Source organism: Lepidochelys kempii, chromosome 11, assembly GCF_965140265.1.
Source record: "Lepidochelys kempii isolate rLepKem1 chromosome 11, rLepKem1.hap2, whole genome shotgun sequence".
In the NCBI taxonomy this organism is placed as follows: Eukaryota; Metazoa; Chordata; order Testudines; family Cheloniidae; genus Lepidochelys; species Lepidochelys kempii.
In genome coordinates, this window is record NC_133266.1 from 40,359,444 (window position 1) to 40,379,112 (window position 19,669).

Consider the following 19,669-nt stretch of genomic DNA (forward strand, 5'->3'; position numbering starts at 1 on the left):
ATTTACATAGGATGATCGGTATTCTTCAAAATATATTTTTGGCCCAAATCCTTGACTGGTTTGAATTGATGTGGCTTCACTGACGTTAGTGAATTATGTCCATTGACAGCAGCTGAGAGGATCTGGCCTCTTCTTTCTTTAAATCAAATCTGGTCTAAAGTTAATTTTCCTTTTTTTTTGTATTGCCCCCAAAGACAACATTGACTCCTTAGATTAATAACGAAATTCACATTCATACAGGTATTTTCCACAGTGACTGTTCTAAGCATTTTTACACTCGTTTTTCTTTGCTTTCTCCACTCTTCTTTTCAAATAACATTTGATTAAATAAGAGGGATATTTTTTGAAAATACATTGAGTTTTTCTTCTGATTAACCTCATAAAACAAAGTAAATCTTGCAAGTATCCAAGAATATGACAGTTGTGGGAACAGCGCTCATGTGTCTTTGACTACCTATCTTTGGGTTTTTGTGTGTGTGTGTGTATTTATCACTGAAAATAAACATTGTGTTTGGTAATTGTTCATTTCCAATATGTCTGAGGAAAAAATATTGCTTTGTAGTGTTTATAATTGACCTATTAGTTTATTTTTAATGAGAAAAACTGGGACATTTCACAGATGGAAACAATTATGGACATAACAGTACAGTTACAGTAGACATTCTACAATAATTTGTTTATGGCTGTGTACAGGATCTATAAAATGATTACATAATAATCTGCCAGCTAGCAAATGTAAATACTTCACAGTGAGTGCAAGTTATCTGGGAATAAAAAATTAAATGTATTTTACACAAGTGGGTTTGTGAAATGTCATAGATGAAATATAAAGGCATTTTATTGACTTAAATCATGTTGCCTTTAAATTTTCAAAAGAATTATGGAAAAAAAACATTGTGCTTCACCAACATACTACACAGCACTCAACCATCCGTTATCAAATATTGTGTCCTACGTCTTAGTTCGAGCGCTGGCTGTTATAGAGCTACCATATCTTACTTTCTGTTATGGTAATTTATTAATGTCAAAAATATGTAATTGTGATAAGTGGGTTGTAGTAAACCCTAATTGTATTTAAGAAATTGTTTTGATAGTATTAGATGAGTCCTGCTTCATTAATTTAGGTGCCAATCCTCCAAGCCCTGAGTGCATGCAGTTCTTATTAAAGTCATGCAGAGCTTGCAGGATCAACTCTTCCCACCCCTAGCCCCACCCCACCCCCGACCCACCCCCCGTGTTCTATTACAATTGTGCTCCTTTTTCTGACATGGTAATGATCAGATTTTTTTACAGTTTGGTTTCTGATAGATTGAGAGTTGTTCTATTAAAAATGATCTGGTCCTATTAAAAGTGAACCTGCTAGAACAAAAACTGTCCTATAACATATAACAACATAATGAAAAGCTGCAGTGATGTTCTTAACTGGCAGAAAAAGGTGTATAACTAAGGGCTTGAGTCCACTCTCATTGTAGCCAGTGAGAGCAAGTGGGGCCTTTTTGTTGAAATTCAACTTTCATTATAACCCCGTTACCACTCACTCATAAGTATATCTAAAAAATGTTTCAAGTCTCAAGTTGAGTATAATATTTTTTTTGCAGAAAAGTGTGAGGAAAAATGTCATTAGCTATTTTTTGAGTTTGGGAGTGGGCAAAGAATACCTGACCATTAAAAAAAGAGTCACAAACCTTCTTTCACAAATAGCTCACAAGTAGCAGAACGTTAAGCACTGAAGTGTGTTAGTCTCTGAAGAGTAGTTGCCCACTAAGTTTGAGAAAAAGATATTTTATAACACCAAAGTTATATGCAATTAAAATTGTCCTTTACACATTTCGAAAATTTCGAATAGTCTTTCAGTTACATTATTGCCTGAAGTACTGTGGAGCTGCAAAACCCTTTTTAATGCCACATTATAAGACTTCACAGTAAAAGAGCGGGGTTTTCCTGTGTTTGTAGAGAAATCTATAGGGTGCTGTAGTTCACAACCTATGTTGCTCCTGAAGAACAGTTGCATAATTACATAGTCAAAAAGGTAGAGGTTTTGTGTATCTAACAGAATGCTGCATTTCTGTTGTGGGCAACTTCATAGTGCCAGAGCTACGTGTTTTCTTTTTTTAAATTAAACCATGGAAATTAAATCCAAAAACCTATGCTAATGCAATGTTACAGTTTGAAACTGGAGTTTAAAAAGTAATTAAGTGAAATGCGCACAACAACAGTGGCCCTGTACTGGGTTATACTAACAATGAATTTGACCTAAGTTTTTTAAAGCTATGTTAGTTTACACACATTACATCTTTGTAGTAGTTTGGATTTCTAATCAGGCTGTTAAATGTACATTTTAAAATTCATTTTGGATGATATTCACTGTGGTGTGAGGAGCCAATAAAAGGTCTTCCCAGCCACCAACTCCAGGTGTAAGGACGGTCTCAGCACCCACTGTATGCCATGAGTAGGGTCTCTGCACCGCCTAAGCCAGTGTGTAGGAAGGCGTTGAGGTCAGAGAAGCCATGGGATCTGCAATTATGTCAATCCAGTGGCACCACCATACACTATATAGGCAGATGGCATGGATGAGCAGCTGCAGCAGCTACTATCCTAGCCCACAGGGTGATGTTGTATCTCTGGGAGGGCTGTGCTGCACCCCTGCACCCTGGCCCTGTTTTGGGAAGTGGTTTTCATCCTCCTCAGACCCACTCCCACCTCTTGCACATCTTTGACATAAAGGTCAATTACTCTAAGGGCTGGTCTTCACTACAGGGAGATCATGCTGCTGCAATCGATGCAGCAGGGGTCGATTTAGCGGGTCTAGTGAAGACCAGCTAAATTGATGGCAGAGCGCTCTCCGGTTGACCCTAGTATTCCAGCTTCCTGAGAAGATTAAGGTAAATCGACGAGAGCAATGCAATGAAGACACCATGGTAAGTCGACCTAAGCTACGTCGACTACAGCTACGTTATTCACGTAGCTGGAGTAGCAAAACTTAGTTCGACTTACTCCAGTAGTGAAGACAAGACCTAACTTCCTGTAGATTAAATGAATTTAATTGTTTGTGTATTTAGGGCTCTTAGAACGTTCCAGTTTTGCATTTCCAGTATTTGTTCAAATGTTCAGCCCTAGACATAAAATTGAAGGGTTTTACATATAATTTATCATTACAGTTGTACCTCAAAGTTGCATTTTTAGGTCTAATTTCTAATCTTTTATTTCCTCTACCTTATTTTTGCAAATTGAGCTTAAAGGCAACCTAAAAGAAAACCTTAAAATAAATAGGATGAATTTAACTAACAGGAGATCTGTTTCTGAATGTAAAACAAGAAAATGTCTTTACATTTCTACATGTGTTTAGGTATATTACAATGGCTACCATGGTGACACTTCTGAAACATTTTTGGTGGGCAGTGTGGATAAATCTGGTCAAAAGTTAGTGGAGGTTGCCAGGAAATGTAGAGATGAAGCAATTGCAGCTTGCAGACCAGGGGCTCCCTTCTCTGTAATTGGAAACACAATCAGGTAAGCCTTATACTGACAAGTAAAGGGAGGGCTGGCAAGTGGGACAAAGGTTATTGGTGGTTTGGTATAAAGCTGATGACATGTTTTATGATTCAGAACCATCATTTCAGTCTGATATCAGTATGTGAACTGCCAGGCTATAATGTTGTTCCTTGGATAAGAAAGATTTAAAAAAGTGAATTACACTGGGATCAGCAAAGATACCTGTAGAAAGACTCAAAGATATTTATCAGACTGCTGTGGTTTTAGATTAAGAGGTGTGATTTGTAGTGTTTTACATCCCCTTTTTTTTATTATTATTTTTACCTGAAACGTCACATCTTTAATAGAATCACTGTAAGAAGATGAAAAACCTACATTCCTTTTGTTGTATAGCAAATAACGTTATAAAGGAATTAGTCAAAATCAATAAGTCACTTTGTTAAAAAGTACAAAAATATTTAGCTCAGGAAATTCTTACCTTTCAAACCAGAGTGCATGCAAATATCATAAGGAAAGAGCACCCTCTTGAAGAAGTTTTCCTATTTTGCATTTGTTCTTTTATATAAAAGTAATCTTTGCTTTTGTTCTTGTTGGTTTGAATTAAAATATGTCACTATTTCCTGAATGTATCCATTTCTTTGATTTTTTTTAAACAATTTCTTTTTAAATAAACACGTCATATACATTTTCCTTAACAGGTACCTCACTGGTACTTTTGTGAATATTAATGGATATGACAAACTATTGCATGCATTCTGATTGCTTAAAAGCTGCAAGGCTTAGTCACTTTGAAAAGATACTGCCTTTTTTTCTTTGTAAATCTTCAAATACTTTAAGGGGGAAAAAAGAGAGAGGCAAAATATCAGTTAGATGTATTTATAGCTTTAAAAATATTGTAACAGAGTCTGAATCGAACTTTAGTAAAACCTCTTTGGGTTATGTCTGAGAAGCCTTTATTGAAGACTTTGTAGAAAATTGTGTTTTTGACAGTTTTAAATTATAGGCTAACTAGCCTGGGGAAAAAGGATAGTGTCTTTTTGTTCTTTCATAGGAAATGTTGAATCAGACCCCTACTGGGAAAAGAAATTTAATGCATATCTCACTATCTTACTGTCCATGAATATAATAGAAGTGAATTCAAAATGTAGTTTTATTTTTGCAAATGGGATGAGTCGATAGAGGCACCTCATATTTTTGAACACCTAGGGTTCAACAGATTTACTGGTGGTGCTCTTGCATTTTAACAAAATTTATTCTTGAGTAGAAGGGGGCACAGAACACTAGATTCTTATTCAAGCATTCTATCGAGCTCTGCATTCATGGCTGTGTCTAAAGGGCATGTCAGCCTTTGATTCTCTCTGAGAGGTAATTATCCTTTTCCTGTCACGGAACAACAAATGATAGCTAACTACAGAGGCACATTTGCAGTAGTCACATTCATCAACTGCAGAAAAAAATTCAATTTAATTGTGCAACACAGCTGCACATAGGCTTTTTGAGCATTTCTGTTGTTCTCACTGTCTTGCTATTCCTCCCTCCAGATCTATTTTTTAAACTTTTTTTTCTGGTTATTTTTTTCCCCCTTTTTGTCTCTTCTTCCATTTTTACTCTCTGTACTTTCTTGTTAAAGTAATTTTCCTTTGTGGCTCTCATTCTTTTTTCCCCATTGAAGGCTATGAATGTAGAAAATTATCACAATTACTCATATAATTGAGCCTCTTTGTAGCAAGTGCAACTCCAGTAGCCTTTCTCCATCATGAAAATGGTTTCATTATAGGGTTTTTCATATTCTCTGACACCATCTACACAGAGGAACAGGCGTGCAGATGAGATGTACTAGGAACAGGGTAGATCAGTAAGGTCACAGTAGGAATAATTAGCTCTGCTATGGAAAGAGCATCTAGGCCTTTTACTGCTACATAAATGTACTGTCCGTGGCTTTTAGTCACAAAAAAACTTACTAACAAATGGAGCTCCCGCCTACTACTTTGAAAAAAAGATTTGTATCAACACTACAATTTTCCATCATTAAGACTAATAACACAGAGCCTAGTATACATCAAGGGGAATAAAAAGAAAAATCTCACATTCAAGTGGCGGCTGGGTGCTGACCTTTGTTCCCTTTTTTTGTGTTCAACTTAACTCTTCACAAAAAAGAGCCACACGCCACACCAACATGCAGGTGAACTCCAGCTAGTGCTAGCAAAGCATGGCATTCAGTTGGAAAATCTGATAAATCTCCATGCAAGATAATGCATTTCATTACAGATTCACTACATTAATTCTAGCTATATTAAAAAAAAAAACAAAAAAAAAAACAAAACAGGAGCAGAATTGAAAGTGACATTGGATTTTCACTGTGTTGATGAAGAGGTCAGTTTTCTCACAGAGTGTAAATATGTATGCAAAGGCTCCACTGAAAAGCAAATTAATCAGAACTAGTGCTTGTTCAAAACTGCGTACAAAATAACAGATCGTGAACTTTTTTTTAAAAGATTTTATTGTGCACGCTATTTTAATGTTCTGTTTTGTTTAAAACTACTCTAACATTAACTCTGATGAAGGAATGTCCTGATATGTTGAATCATCATTTTCTGTATATTTGTCATTTTACATTTACGTATGCAGTAAAAACCTTAGTTCAGTGGAAAAATATATAATATAAATACCTGTAAGCAAACACCTAAAGCTAGAAGTGTTCAGACCCATCAAAGTGGAATATATAGTATATAGTAGCTCTTCAGTGTCATCAGATGGAACTTACAAATAAAAACATTACATGAATGGATCAATTTCCTTTGCCTAGCAAATTGCTAATCCTTTGCTAAGCTTCCTGTTAAATTGATGACAAAGGTCTCATCGACTTCAGAGGAAGCAGGATTGGGCCCTCATGTTCTATTTTCTTATACCCTTTGAGATGCTTTTCTTTAAGATTAAATATAGTTTGAATTATAGTCTTTATACATGTATACAGTGTAGTTGTTATGTAGTGAGTTTAGATATGTGAAAGTGTTATGAATATATTGATCCAAACAATGCAAATGTGGCATAGTTAAATAAACCAGTTTCAAACTCATAGGAAAAAATGGCAGCGATGAAAGTATTAATAAATGGTTTTTAAATGTTTAACTCATAAGTATATGTTTTGATATTAATTTAGAACAATATAAAGCAGATTTTAAAAAATCTGTTTCTATCAGATTATGCACATTTAAACAATAAGTGGCTCAGGCAAAATAAGTCATTTTAATGTCATCTGTGATAGATTTTCCTTGACAGCTACTGTAAATTACAATTACACTGCTTCTCTCTACACTTGAAAGTAAGCATTGCAATAAATTATCTTTTATTTCAATCCATCATGTCTGCTTTTCAGAAACAGAGAACCTCAAATAAAAGTTCAACACTATTGTAAGAAAAATACAGTAATTTGTGTTCCAGTTTGAAACCAAAATGTACCTTTCTTTCAAAAAACAATTGTTGGCTTTCAAAAATATTACTAATTATACTTCAACATTCGTTGTCATTAAAGGGAATCCCTGAACTTGTGCATTCCCTCAATCTAAGATTACTACTTAAAAGAAAAATACCTTTAGAAGCATGCAGTTGGATTTTGTAATTTACCAAATGAGGTTATATTGTAGCATTCAAAATAAATATTTTATTCATGAGCAAATATGATTTAAACTAGTGATGTCTCTTTAAGAACGTGCAAAAAATAGTAATGTCATTCAATAACCATAATTTACAAATAATAATATAAAGAAAAATGTGATTTTTTTTAAATTCTAAGGTGCATTATGCTTTCATATTACTCCCTACGCAAGAATTATTTTCATAGCTTTGATATTCTTGTCCCTGTTTGCAGAGCAGTTTTCCTGCCTCATCAGTGTGGGTCAGATCTATTTAGTAATTTTAGTCTGTTGTTGTTGCTGCTGCTGCTGCTGCTCTTTAACACCATTTCAGTTGTTTTAATTTTTTTGTAAGGAAACTGGAATCTACAATTAGAGGGTCAGATTCACCAGTAGCCTTCAACTGCTTTATGAAGCAGCCTTAACCTGTCTTAACTGGCTAGTTAACAGCTGCTTTGTGTCACCAGAGCACGGAGTAAAGCAGCTAGAGTGTACCACTATAAATGCTTACAATGGGATTTGTTTCAGTTGTGTTTCTTGGGTGATTGCTTAGTGCATTGGGCCAGATCTGCCCTCCTGTGGAAAAACCTTCAAGAGAGGGTGAAAGAAACTGCCAAGTTCTCCCCATTTTGGCAAGGGATGGGATTTGCCATAGATCCCTCTTGATCCCCCAGGACCTTAGGGGATCTGCTAGAGGCACAGGACTAGCTGTACGAGGGATCTGTGCCACCACATTGGCACTGGAGCCCCTGAGCCTGCTCTGCAACTTCCTGGTAGGAGGGCTCTGGGGCTTACCTCAGCCACCTCTGCCCCAGAAGACCTTTGAGAGAGGTTCTACAGCATCAAGGGATAGCATTGTAGAGAATCCAGTCCTGCCTCTAGTTGCCTGTAGCTTTTCTGCGGCTTACCTGTAGGGTTTGTGGAGGGATGATATGTATCTGCCTATTGTCCCATCCTTCTGTATGGATTCCTCTGTTCACAGAGGGCTGTCCATAGTTTGGGCGACTCTGGGAAGATGATGCTCTGGTGGTGGCTGATGTCCCACTTTCCCCTACCGCTCATAGGAAGGGTGATATCTGAGTGCAAATGGTTGCATGTAGGCATTTGGGAGGGAGGATCTGACCCATAGTGAGCAGTCCTGAATTCTGCTTACAGTTCTCTACTTACTGGCTGTGTGACCTTGCTTTAGATATTTAACCTCTCTTTGCCATTTGTAAAACAGGTATAATACCCAGGGTCCTGTGCACTCTGCAGCATACTGGGATAAATTTCATGGCAACCACCAGACTAAAGTCTGCTGCAACATTGAATTACTGTGTTGTCACTCCTGTCCTTCCTACTCCCTAACACAGCTATGGCTCGTAGCTGAAAATACTCACTGAGGTAAAACTTGTCAATAGTTTTTTTCAATAGGGATTATTTTGAAGAACGTGTTTTTTCTCTGTGCTCTCCAGGCAACCTGGCTCTGCTCCCCAGCCCTCATTCCGCCATGTTATCCCAGTAGCCAGACTCAGGACCTTTTTTCCGACCCAAGGGACGGGAGAACTTATACAGCTCATCTCCTTGGCAACCAGGGCCTCAGCACCAGGGATGTACTTCCGGCAGCCTGGCTCACCAGTTATATTTTCAGCTACCTCCACTGCCTGACTTCAAGTAGGACTTCACCTCTGGCTCCTTGATCTGTTGCCCAGTGCCATGGAACGGTGGCAGAAGCATGCACCGTTGTCTGATAAACAACTTCTTCTGGAGAAAGCTGGAGAGAGAGTGAGGCTAGTGCAGGCAAATCCTGGTAGGGCAGAGAGCCAGACAACAAAACATTGAGTCCCAGGCTGCAGCAAATGGTGAATTCCATGCCAAAAATGCTGAATTCCATGGTATCTTGACGAAGAATCCCAAATTCCACAGCCCCAGCATCACAAAGCCCACAGGGCCCTGACTGAGGTGGGCACCTCTCTGAGCGATGTTTCAAGCTCTCTACTGACTCAGGAAGACATCACTGGATCAGTTTACAGTCAGTTCATATTTACAAGGTTACCTCTGCACTATCAGGACTAAAAGCAATGTTTTAAAAAATGAATGAAGGGATTTTGGAGCACAGTTTGTTAGCAAAACCTTAACTCCATGAATGTGGAACTGAGGAATACACAGGACCCTGAAGATCTCCCCTCACAGGTGTTAACACTTGTAGTCTTTTAAAATTCTCGGATGTGAGGTGCTACCATATATAAGTGTAAATATTAGAAAGAGGTTGAAAGTGGCTGAGTTTCATACCTACAGCTTTTTTTCTCCACAGATGTTCTGTACAACAATGCAGGTTCATATGATACATTACATTTTATGTAAAGAACATCCATACTCTGCACCGTTTATGGGTGAAGAGGGAAGGTCAGTTGAGTACTTCAGTGCAGATGTCAAATACATATGAGCACAAAGATTCCTATTTTGATCAGACTGTAATAGCATAAGTAGTGATGCTAATAGAGTTGTTTTCATGCTCTTGAGCAAGGAAGAGGCAGAATTAATCAATGCAGTGCACAAGAACTACTTTCATTGTATGAGGAAGAAAAACTGTCTCAACCTTGTCTTCTCATGATGATGACCATGTTGCTCCTACTTTTGATGCCTCAAAGCAACTGCTGTTGCTTCTAAAGTCTTGGTGTTGAACATTATTCTCTCAGTGGTTAGTTGAATGGTGCACACTGGAGCTTTCCATGCCAAGATAAGGATAATTAGTTTTGGTACTTAGAGGACATACCTCCTAGATAGAAGACGAGTTTTGAAAAGACATCCTATAGCAAAGTTGTAAGCCTAAAAAAATGACCCTGGGGTCTATCAACCTCTTTGAATGGTATCAGAGGGGGACAGGCAAAACTGAATAGTGAATGGGTTTGCTTTTGCACTGACCAACATATTTTAAGAAAAATAGAGGTGGAACAAAAGCTTGCCAAATGTTGCATAAATAGTCTTCCACTCCTCTCCTCCCCTAGGGTAATTGTTTAAGAATATTTCATTGTTACATGAAGTGTTGCTTGTGTTGCACTAATTCTGGTTTTCTACAACTCACATCATTTCACATTTTGTTCTTTATATGTTAGTGAATAAACTGTAATTTTCTAATTCCTCTCCACATCCATTGCTTCCTCCTTGACCTTTACTATCCTCATATCCAAGATGCATCCTATTTGGCTTTTCCATCTCTAACTTACATTATTTTTTTAATGTTATTTAAATTGTGTACTTCATGGGATAAAAATCCCAGCAGAATGGAGCCCAAGACTAGCCGTTTATGCCAATAATTAGGAGAGTCTTAAAGAAGTTGGGGATATCTTAAACTGAGGACCTTGTTTCCCTTCAAAGTCAAATGAAGTACTATCAAACATGCTTGTTAGCTTGGAAGGCAGGTACTAGATAACATATGGAACCTTTTCAAGCATCCATTTTAGATCTGAGCTTTGTAACATTATTAACTACCACTGACCTGATTCTCCACCCTGTTAACACTTGTTTTACAGCAGCATTACACCATTTACTTCAGTTGTAGCAACGGTAAATTCTTGGCCTGTGATGCACAAAGGTGTAAATATCCCGGCTTCTGTAGGAAATCATTTAGTAGTGTGTACAAGTACAGTAAGTACTTACCTTTCATATTGACAGAAACAACCAGGTCCACTGGATTTGAAACCAACAAATTCCGCTTTTCTGTGTTTTAGGTGACATTTTTTAAGTGTAAAACTAATCCTTTGTTCTTTACAGTACTCCTGTGTGGTTTTAGAAATTGGATGGAAGTGATATGGATGAGCACAGCTGCCATCATGGCTGATCTCAAATTAATAAGATAAAGACTTATTTGTAGGTCTAAGATAATGCTGATACATATAGTAGTAATTTGACTTTCCCAGTAACTCAGGCTGGTGATTGTAAAGGCTCTGCTTGTGGTTCTGAATCTAATCTTTAAAGCTTTGAAAGCACAGCTACCTAACAAGACCCTCTCTCTCTCTCTGCAAATAGCAGTGAGCGGATGGAAATCTATAGCCCTAGGCTGAAACTTTTGGAGACTGGGGTAGGACATTCTTGAGGAAGGGCCCTTAGCTATAGAACTGTATGCCTCCCCAGAACAGGTTCATCCCAAATTTCTCATATTTTGGATGCAATGTAAAACTTCGCACAGGCCTTCCCTAAACAGATAATGGTGACTGCAGAATAGCCTAGAAGTTTCTGTTCTGAAAGACAACCACCCGGAACAAGCCTATATTAGAAAGGCATAGAGAGGAGCTGAGTGATCTGGCCCTGTTTCAGCTCTTACTGATGTTCTGGTGCCCAGATATTGTGATTATGGACATGTTAGAAACAGGTGGACTGTTTAATTAGCATTACATGCATTTGCTAGACTTGTAACTTTTTTAAAGGGCCCCAGACTGGTAGACCCCAAATATGACCTGCTCTTTTTCTTTTATCTCTGCAAAAATCTGTGTTTGCAAAAATATTTGTAAATCTGTGTGTGTAGAGTCCAAACAAATGCCTCCGTGTCCATTTCCCAGATCTGCTGCAGGGTTCAGACTGCTAAGTGCTGGTATGCAGGAGTCTCCTTTATTGGGTAGACCTGCCTCAATTTCTGTATTAAGTTTTATTTACAACAAATAAGATTCTAGCACACTTCTTTGCCAAGATAACCCTCTGGAATATAAACTGATCAAGCTCTCAGAGTCCACAGAGAGGGTCGGAACCAATAGCTCTGAGCTTCCAGATTCCAGTGTATTGGTATAAAAAAGCTGAAGCCTAACCATGACAGTTACACTGGCGACATGGTTCCCTGTTCCACTGCTGATAATTCCAGAGACCCCCGGCTACTTTTCGATTGTGGGTGGAGTTATGAATTGTGGGCGGGGGTTGAGTGCACCTGGACTCTGCCCCCCACATAAAGAATGCCTGGAGAAACCTCCACTAACGGTGTGAATGTGTCATTGTGTTACACTCCGAAGAGATTATCACCAGCCACACTGCCTGACACGTGTTTATTGTGAAAGTGCCTGGAATTATCCCAGTGTCACTGCTACAGTTTGGGGCTCATACGTTTGTGAGTGTTACACAGTCCGAAACGCGGGGTTTGCGAGGGTCTGATGTCTAATTGGAAATGGGCTTTGTCTCTCTCTCTCTCTTTATCTTATTTTATTTTTGCTGTCCCTTAAAGCCGCATAGCACATCAGAATGATTTCCGAGTCTGCCCCTACTTTGTTGGGCATGGAATAGGATCTTACTTCCATGGACACCCTGAAGTTTGGCATCATGGTAAGGAAGTCCATTGTGAAAGATACGTAGGAATCTTATTGAAGTATTTTAATAAACGTAACCCAGCTGCAAAACCAACCCCCCCCCCCGCGCCTAGGGGTCATTGCAATCTACCAGTCCTGAGACTCTTCTTCCCTGCGAATACAGCCCCCCTCCTTAGTAGTGACTTGGGGAGATTGCTGCCGGATCCCCAGGCTGGTGTGGTTTGGAGGCACTGGGATTACTTCTTTGGGAGAAAAGTTAAAATTAATAAAAACAAACCCTCGCTGCATCAATATCCCAGCAGGCATAACCGCTGACTCTTGCTGTTAAGCTTCATTACATTCCCCCGTGCTGACAGCTGGATGGAGCAGCAGGTTCTTCTGCGGGGAGTTCTAGGCTGCGGTGCCCGTCCAGCAGCCCGCCTTCTCCTGAGCGCTGGCTTGGGCCCCACCGGGCAGCCCTGCCGGGCGCTCCCACTGGCCTGGCCGGCGCCGCTGTCAGGCGGATCCCTGCGCCCATTGAAATCAATAGACAATGGCCTTGCCGTTGAGTCCACCGGGAGCAGAATCGGACCCAGACTCTGCGCTTCCTAGGGGCTGGCGGGGGGTAGCAGTGATCAGCGCTGCCTGCTCAGCCTTGGCTGAGTGTTTGCTGTTCTCCTCACCCCTTCCTCCCACTGCCAAGCTCTGGGCCAGCTCACAGCATGGCTGGCCGGCCACTGACACCTGATGACAAGAGATGCTTCAGAAGGCTGACAGAGGCCAGGACGAAGACACCCAAGGCTCTGCAAAGCCTTCAACTACAGTCTGCAAACTATTTCGGAGGCCCCTTGAAACCGCCCAGAAGGTCCTAGCGGAAGCTCAGCAGCTCAGTATCTCTGAATAGGAGTAAATCACTTCCCCCTCTGCCGGGCCTTCCTTGGCCATAACCCCCCTTGCAGCGGAGGCTCTCTTGGGAGGACACTCAGAAGGTGTGACTTGCGGAGGTCTAAATAATACCTAAGATCACAATAAACGGCAAAGTGGAAAGTAGGGCCTCGGCAGCGCTCTCTTCGGAAGCAGACATTTGAAACACCATCCCTAGATGACGACCTATCCTATGCCAAATATATTTGATTTTGTTTTGCAACAAAAAGCCTCGGTTAAAAGAATAAGAATCGGTTAAACTTTTCTGTTTGACCAAATGCAAGTTTACCTGCAGGCTTTCCCCTTTTATAGTCAGTTTTGTTCTTCAGGAACAACAGATAACTTGTTTAAAGCCAGAAAGACTAAAGATCAATATGAATACAGTCCCTATTTTTATTAGTGTTCTTCACCGATAGTCATAAGCTGATCGGAACGGGCAAAGTTTATTGCAAAACAAACAAACAAATGACTGTACTGATTAAATTTTAAAATTCTGTAATTCCCTTAAAAGTGAGCTGGTACTCAAAATAGTTTCATCTATGCATAATAGAGTGATCTTCCAGATCTTATACCTGGTTTGCTTTGCTTTGAGATTGGGAAGATTATTTTAAACACTTTCCTCGGATATTTAAAGGGAATTGCCTTACATGGTACCTGCGGGACAAAAAAGGGTTTCTGAAAGCAAGTGCTGGTTACATTTACTTAAAAAACAAACAAAAAACCCACCCACCAAAAAAGCATTTTTGTTTTCTTTTGTAGACAATGACAGTGATTTGTTAATGGAAGAGGGAATGGCGTTTACAATAGGTTAGTAATAGTTGCGAATGTTATTCTTTTGCTTTCTTTTTTAAAACCACATCCCTACCTTCTCTTTCTTTGACTATCTACTCTTCAGATTTTGGGATTTCGGTTAGGCTAACCCCATGGGAAGCAAATTGAAAACATCCTTTAAATTTTCATTTGTGAAATAATTCGTGGAAATAGTTGCCATGTGATAAGATCTGGGAGAGGAAACCCCCCCCCCCCCCCCAAATCTTATTAAATAACAGGTTTGCTCCATATTTTTGTAGGGTAGAGACTTATCCAGCACATTTGGGAGCTGCCTTTGCAGAAATAGTACAATCTAATTCTGTTACCAAAGCAATGTTTTTACCACCAAGCTATCTGGTGACTATTTTGTCATTTGCTTCATGACAGGAGCTGTTGTGTGGTTTTTGATGTATTACATCCTAGCTAACCAGTCAGAATCCTTTCCCTGGAAGGTTGAATGTGCTAAATACCAATCATAGAAAGCTTAAGGGGGAAAAAAGCCCTCTTCTCACTGTGTGCCTAAATGGCGCAGCAATTAGAGGGAAATAAGAAAATTGTTGTTTTGCTGATTTAATGAACATTTTAAGCCTGTTTTTAAAAATTCAAATATTTTAAAACTATCTGCTGTTTTTAGGAGTGGTTGGTGCTTTGGTTATTATCCACGGGGTCTTAATTAAAGCTTGATTAAAATGCCCTTCTTTAGTCTTTCACCAAAAAAAATACATGAATAACGTCATACTTCAGAGTTTCCTCTTCCTCCTCGTTAGTTCTTATGTTAGCGTAGCGATACAATTTCAAAACTCTACCTTTGGGGACCCTTTCTTTTCAGAAACAGGACAACGATGTGCTGTGGCCAGTTTAGCAAACGTTTTTTCCCCCCCTATTACAGAGCCAATAATAATGGAAGGATCCCCTGAATTTAAGATCCTAGAGGATAAATGGACTGCAGTTTCTGTCGACAATAAAAGGTACCTGAATTTACTTCTTATGTATTTTAAACTGTGGAATTGATCACTGACAGCCGGAAGGAATGGGTGAGTTTCATAGGCACTGCTAGCCACCTTTGCCCCCTAATAATTGCTAAATGTGTATTTCAGATCAGCCCAGTTTGAGCATACCATTGTAATTACATCAGGAGGAGCAGAAAGCCTTACTAAAGTATTGGAAGAATCTTAAGGTTGGCTCAAGAAGTGGCTGAAGTTACTATGCTCCTGGAATGCCTGTCAGCTTTACCAAGCCAGAGGAGGTTTCTGGAACTTTTACGGGGAATAGGTGCTGTGGCTCGTTAGAGGAAATGGAGTGGACAGCTTTTAGAGCAGATGTGAGTGACACATACTGCGGATCACTGCCTGATAAGTATTTAATACAAATCAGTTGATTTGTGTAAATCTTGAAGCTACCGTGCACACTCTAAAAGCAAGAAGAGTTTGGGTTCTTAATTATGAAGGGTGGGGGGAAGGGGGCAGATACACAAAGTTATTACTCCTACTTCCAGATGCTTCCACTGGACAAACACGTATCGGATGATACTTAGTAAATGCAATTGAGAAGACAGAGGGAAATGGTAGTTTCCTATTATAGCTGAACTGTGGAGAGCTATGGAACAATTTCCCTTCGTTGTGATGAGCACACTGCTATTTCCCAAGCTTGTGATCTACGCTACTAGGAAAACTAAATAAATAAATTCAAATACTTAATTTCCGAAATGCGGCCTTTGTGCTATCAAACACAGAGATCGTATTCCTCCAGCGGGCCTGCCCAGCTGCTCTCTGCCCTCTTGGCTCGGTTAATGTTTTTGGTTTTGTTTTGTTTTTTGCACACAAGAAAAAGTGATGAAAACGAGATTCCGGGTGAGCTAAAAAGCGTCTTTCCCTTGTTAGGATCAACCATCGCCCTGATTGGAGAATTAGCCAGCTTGCACATGTTATATTGAGCATTCCTTTTTCTAAAGATCTCAGCTCCAGCTATGAGAAACTCATTTCGCATTTTTGAACGTTTAGCAAAAATTAAGAAGTGGGTTTTAGGATCCAGACCCCTAGTTAGATGACCCCAGCTTCCCCTCCGGTGGTTGCTTATTTGGGGGAGTTTGGACTTTTAATAAGAACTGCAACTGTTCTGATCCCATGAATAACTAATAATTAATCCAGCTGCACCACTCCAAGATGAATTGCTAAAATCTCAGGCCGGACCTGTCCTGAAGATTAAGGTTTTGATCTGCCATTAGGTGGCTGCTAATCACCCTGCCCGAATGTATAAGTGTTTTGAATCTGGTATTTAAATACACTGGGTGCTGCTGCTGAGCTTGCAGATCCCCAGCCCCGGCACTGCAAAGTCAGAGATAGACAAGTGGCATTCAAAACTGCCACGAGGCCAATGCATCCGATGAAGTGAGCTGTAGCTCACGAAAGCTTATGCTCAAATACATTGGTTAGTCTCTAAGGTGCCACAAGTACTCCTCTTCTTTTTGCCAACGCCAATCTGATACCTTACTCTTCATCACTTGCCTTCTCTTTGCGAACTGCTTCCTTTAGCCTCTTACCAGCCCAGCGTGTCGTGACTGATGGGCGGGGGGTCAAAGTAACCGAATTCTACTAGATTTACTCTGCTGTTTGTTTGTTCTGGAACACAAAAAGCTGTCAACTCTGTTCCTTTCTTACAGCGGTTTTGGCAAAGCACAATTCTGACTTCCTAGAGCCGTGTAAAGGGATTTTTTTAGGCATGCAAAGTGATATTTTAGGCACTGCACAGTCGTTCTTTAGATTAATTTGGAAGATAGCTGGCCCTTAAAACCTGTACAAGAAATGATGGATCAAACAACTTTACTAATACCCAGAAGTTAAATAGTCATTGATCCCAGGAAGACGTAGAATCCATAATACAGTATACTGGGAAATAGATTTTGTTTCCTGAAGACGAAGGTTGGGCTACCAGTGCTTGTGTTTAGAAAAACGCTTTGCTATTTCGCCGTGTTGAAAGGTTTAATCCCTACAAAAAGTAACGACAATTTAGTAATGAAATAAAAAGAATACATCCCCCCCCAAATTCCCACTGAGTTCTGGGTGCGTCAGGGATGTTGAATCGGCCTTAAATGTTAAAGTAGAAAGGTAGAACAATAAAATATCCTACCACCTTCCCCTTTATATGTGTCTTTTCATCTCATTTCTTATTCTTTACCAACAGTTGGGTTGTAAATATGAAATGTCACTTGTATTGGCCTGACTATCAATCGAGAATGGTAATATTTCAGCCTCCCAGATGAGCTGTTCAAAAGCGACAGGCAGTGGACTTTAGTTTGACAAAAACACAATTAGCGATTTACAGAAATGTCTAGTGATAAAGGTGAGCAGCAGCGTTCTGCATAGCACTGTGGGTGATCAGCACGAACAATACAATATAGGGAGAGAGATAGACCGTTTCGATGTGATAAACTGCTGAACCAAAAAGTGATTTCTCCCCTCAAAGTGTAATCGGATTGCTAGCAATTAGTCCAGCATCTTGTTTTAGTCTCTGTTTACTCTGAGGTTTTCCCAAGTATAAATTTATTAGGACTGCAGGATTTTACCAACTGCTGTGGTAACAAGCTGTTTGGGTAGCAATTATACCGAGGTGATGGTATTTAGGGTACACATTTATAATCCTAATTATAAAGGTGACTACTAAAGTAAAAACGTTTCGGCTGTATGGGAAACCAACTCGGTTTTAAATACTTCACTCAGGCTATATGTTTCAGGCAGACATTATGAAGGAGGCTTAGAAGGTTTTAATTATTTTTTCCCCGTTGATTTGCTAGCACCAAACTTTTCTCAGCTCGAGGATGGGCTTCACAATGCACCTGGATACCATCACATGCAGGTACATTTTTCGCTAGGGCTGTCCTGCTACTCCCCAGTGACTTTCCAAACAAGTAAATATTTGGGAGTCTTTGCATGGAAGAGCATATCTCTAGTCTGTGTTCAGAACCACGCAAATAAAGACAGGCTATCTGGGAACAGGTGTTGTGTACAATTACAGTGGGCTTTTGTGTTCCATGCTTCCAAAGGGTATAAAACCAAGCACAGTACTGGTTGAGAATCATAACGATCTTTTTGACTAAGTGAGGATTTAAACACACACACAAAACACCAAACCCAGTAAATAGAGAGGAGAAAAAGCTGAGCGTTTTCAGCCTGCGCTTTTATCTCTTGTGGGACATGCAGCTATCAAAGCCCCAGTGTCAATATTCTGAGCTCGTTTATGTAGAGTACGTTTAACAGAAGGGGGCAGATTCCGATGCTTTACACCACTGTGGATCAGGAATAAAGATAGTGAAGACAAGTGAGTTACTCCGAATGTCCACCGGCGTAACCGGGATCAGAATCTGACGCCCATGTACCCAGAGTGGAGTCCATCCATCCTATGGTCCAGATGTGAAAACACTCAGGAACCGCATTTATCTAGCAATGAACATCCTCAACTGCACACGCTTGTTGCTTAGTAGTTGACATATCTGCAGCTGTCTGGATAAATTACTCAGTCTGGCTAGCCAGTTCCCTTCAGTTTGACTATAGACATTACTTAATTATTGCTCATTAATCACACCTCTCCTAGATCTCGGGTAACGGTCACCATTCCCTCTCTGTCCAAGAACTCAAACCCGCCTCGAATGATCACTTACATAGCCAGGGCTGACAAGATGAGCACGGGGCAGAGAGCTGATGGCCAGCGGAGTCCATGGGGGGATAGACCATTGCCCCTTCTTCCCGCACCAATCCGCAGCTACTTTACGAAAATGAACTTTTCGCATCGCAACCAAAAAGGATATAAAACAGGCGCTAGGAAATGGGCAATTAAAACCGACAGAGCCACTAAAGCAAAAAAAAAAAAAAAAGAGCAGAGAGGCTTAGACTTGTCAGCTTGCACGGTCATTAGCTGGTTGCTTCAAACATCACCACTGCCCGAAGAGTTTACACATCTTTTAAACGCCGGCAAAGGTCTCTGATTGTATTTTGGGAGTGAGTTGAGTCCCAGCCACGCTTCCTGCCATATTTGTGCCCCCACCAGATACCCTGAGAGAGAAATACCGTGAGCAGGAGCTGCAGGAGCTCAGGGAAGAGAAGCCTCCACTAATATCTGTAACGACATCAGCAATGTGATTTGTTTTGAATGTTCATTTTTATTGGTGTTCTCCCTTTGCCAAAATGCGCTTGATTACATAGATTTGGTTCTGTGATAACTGCGCACCCTAGACAATCTAGGTGTAACCGAGAAAGTTCAGCTCAGGCCAGATCAAATCCCAGGCTGTTTAATGCTGAAAGGCTGCATGTTGCTATTAGTGTTAAATATATGGCTAATTATGCGTATGAAAATTAAACATCGGTGTTATGCTAATGGGGCCGCCTTCAGCTGTGGATCAGAGCACTTGAGACTAGCATTTAATCAAATGAATCAGTAACTAATACATCTGCACGTGTGAACTTTCACAAGATCATTTTCCTGTTACAGCCACACACCACTAAATTATGAAAGAAATAATTATCCACACTTTCTAATTATCTAACAAAGTAATTTGGGATTCAGCGTAGG

The 19,669-nt window shown here is 40.0% G+C and overlaps 1 protein-coding gene across 6 annotated transcripts in view; it reads left to right on the top strand.

The window, feature by feature from the left end:
• METAP1D (methionyl aminopeptidase type 1D, mitochondrial) overlaps positions 1 to 18,391 on the top strand; it is a 74,653-nt gene extending 56,262 nt beyond the window's left edge. For 5 of the 6 annotated variants that reach the window (XM_073305840.1, XM_073305839.1, XM_073305842.1 and 2 more), the window contains 5 exons: positions 3,347 to 3,510; positions 12,313 to 12,410; positions 14,057 to 14,104; positions 14,997 to 15,075; positions 15,205 to 18,391. In XM_073305840.1, the coding sequence (XP_073161941.1) occupies positions 3,347 to 3,510; positions 12,313 to 12,410; positions 14,057 to 14,104; positions 14,997 to 15,075; positions 15,205 to 15,283 (468 nt within the window). In that variant the 3' untranslated portion in view covers positions 15,284 to 18,391. Of the gene's footprint in view, positions 1 to 3,346; positions 3,511 to 8,578; positions 10,242 to 12,312; positions 12,411 to 14,056; positions 14,105 to 14,996; positions 15,076 to 15,204 lie in introns of those variants that run through there. The other variant, XM_073305841.1, reaches the window with a different exon arrangement.
• The last annotated feature ends 1,278 nt before the right edge of the window (positions 18,392 to 19,669 follow it).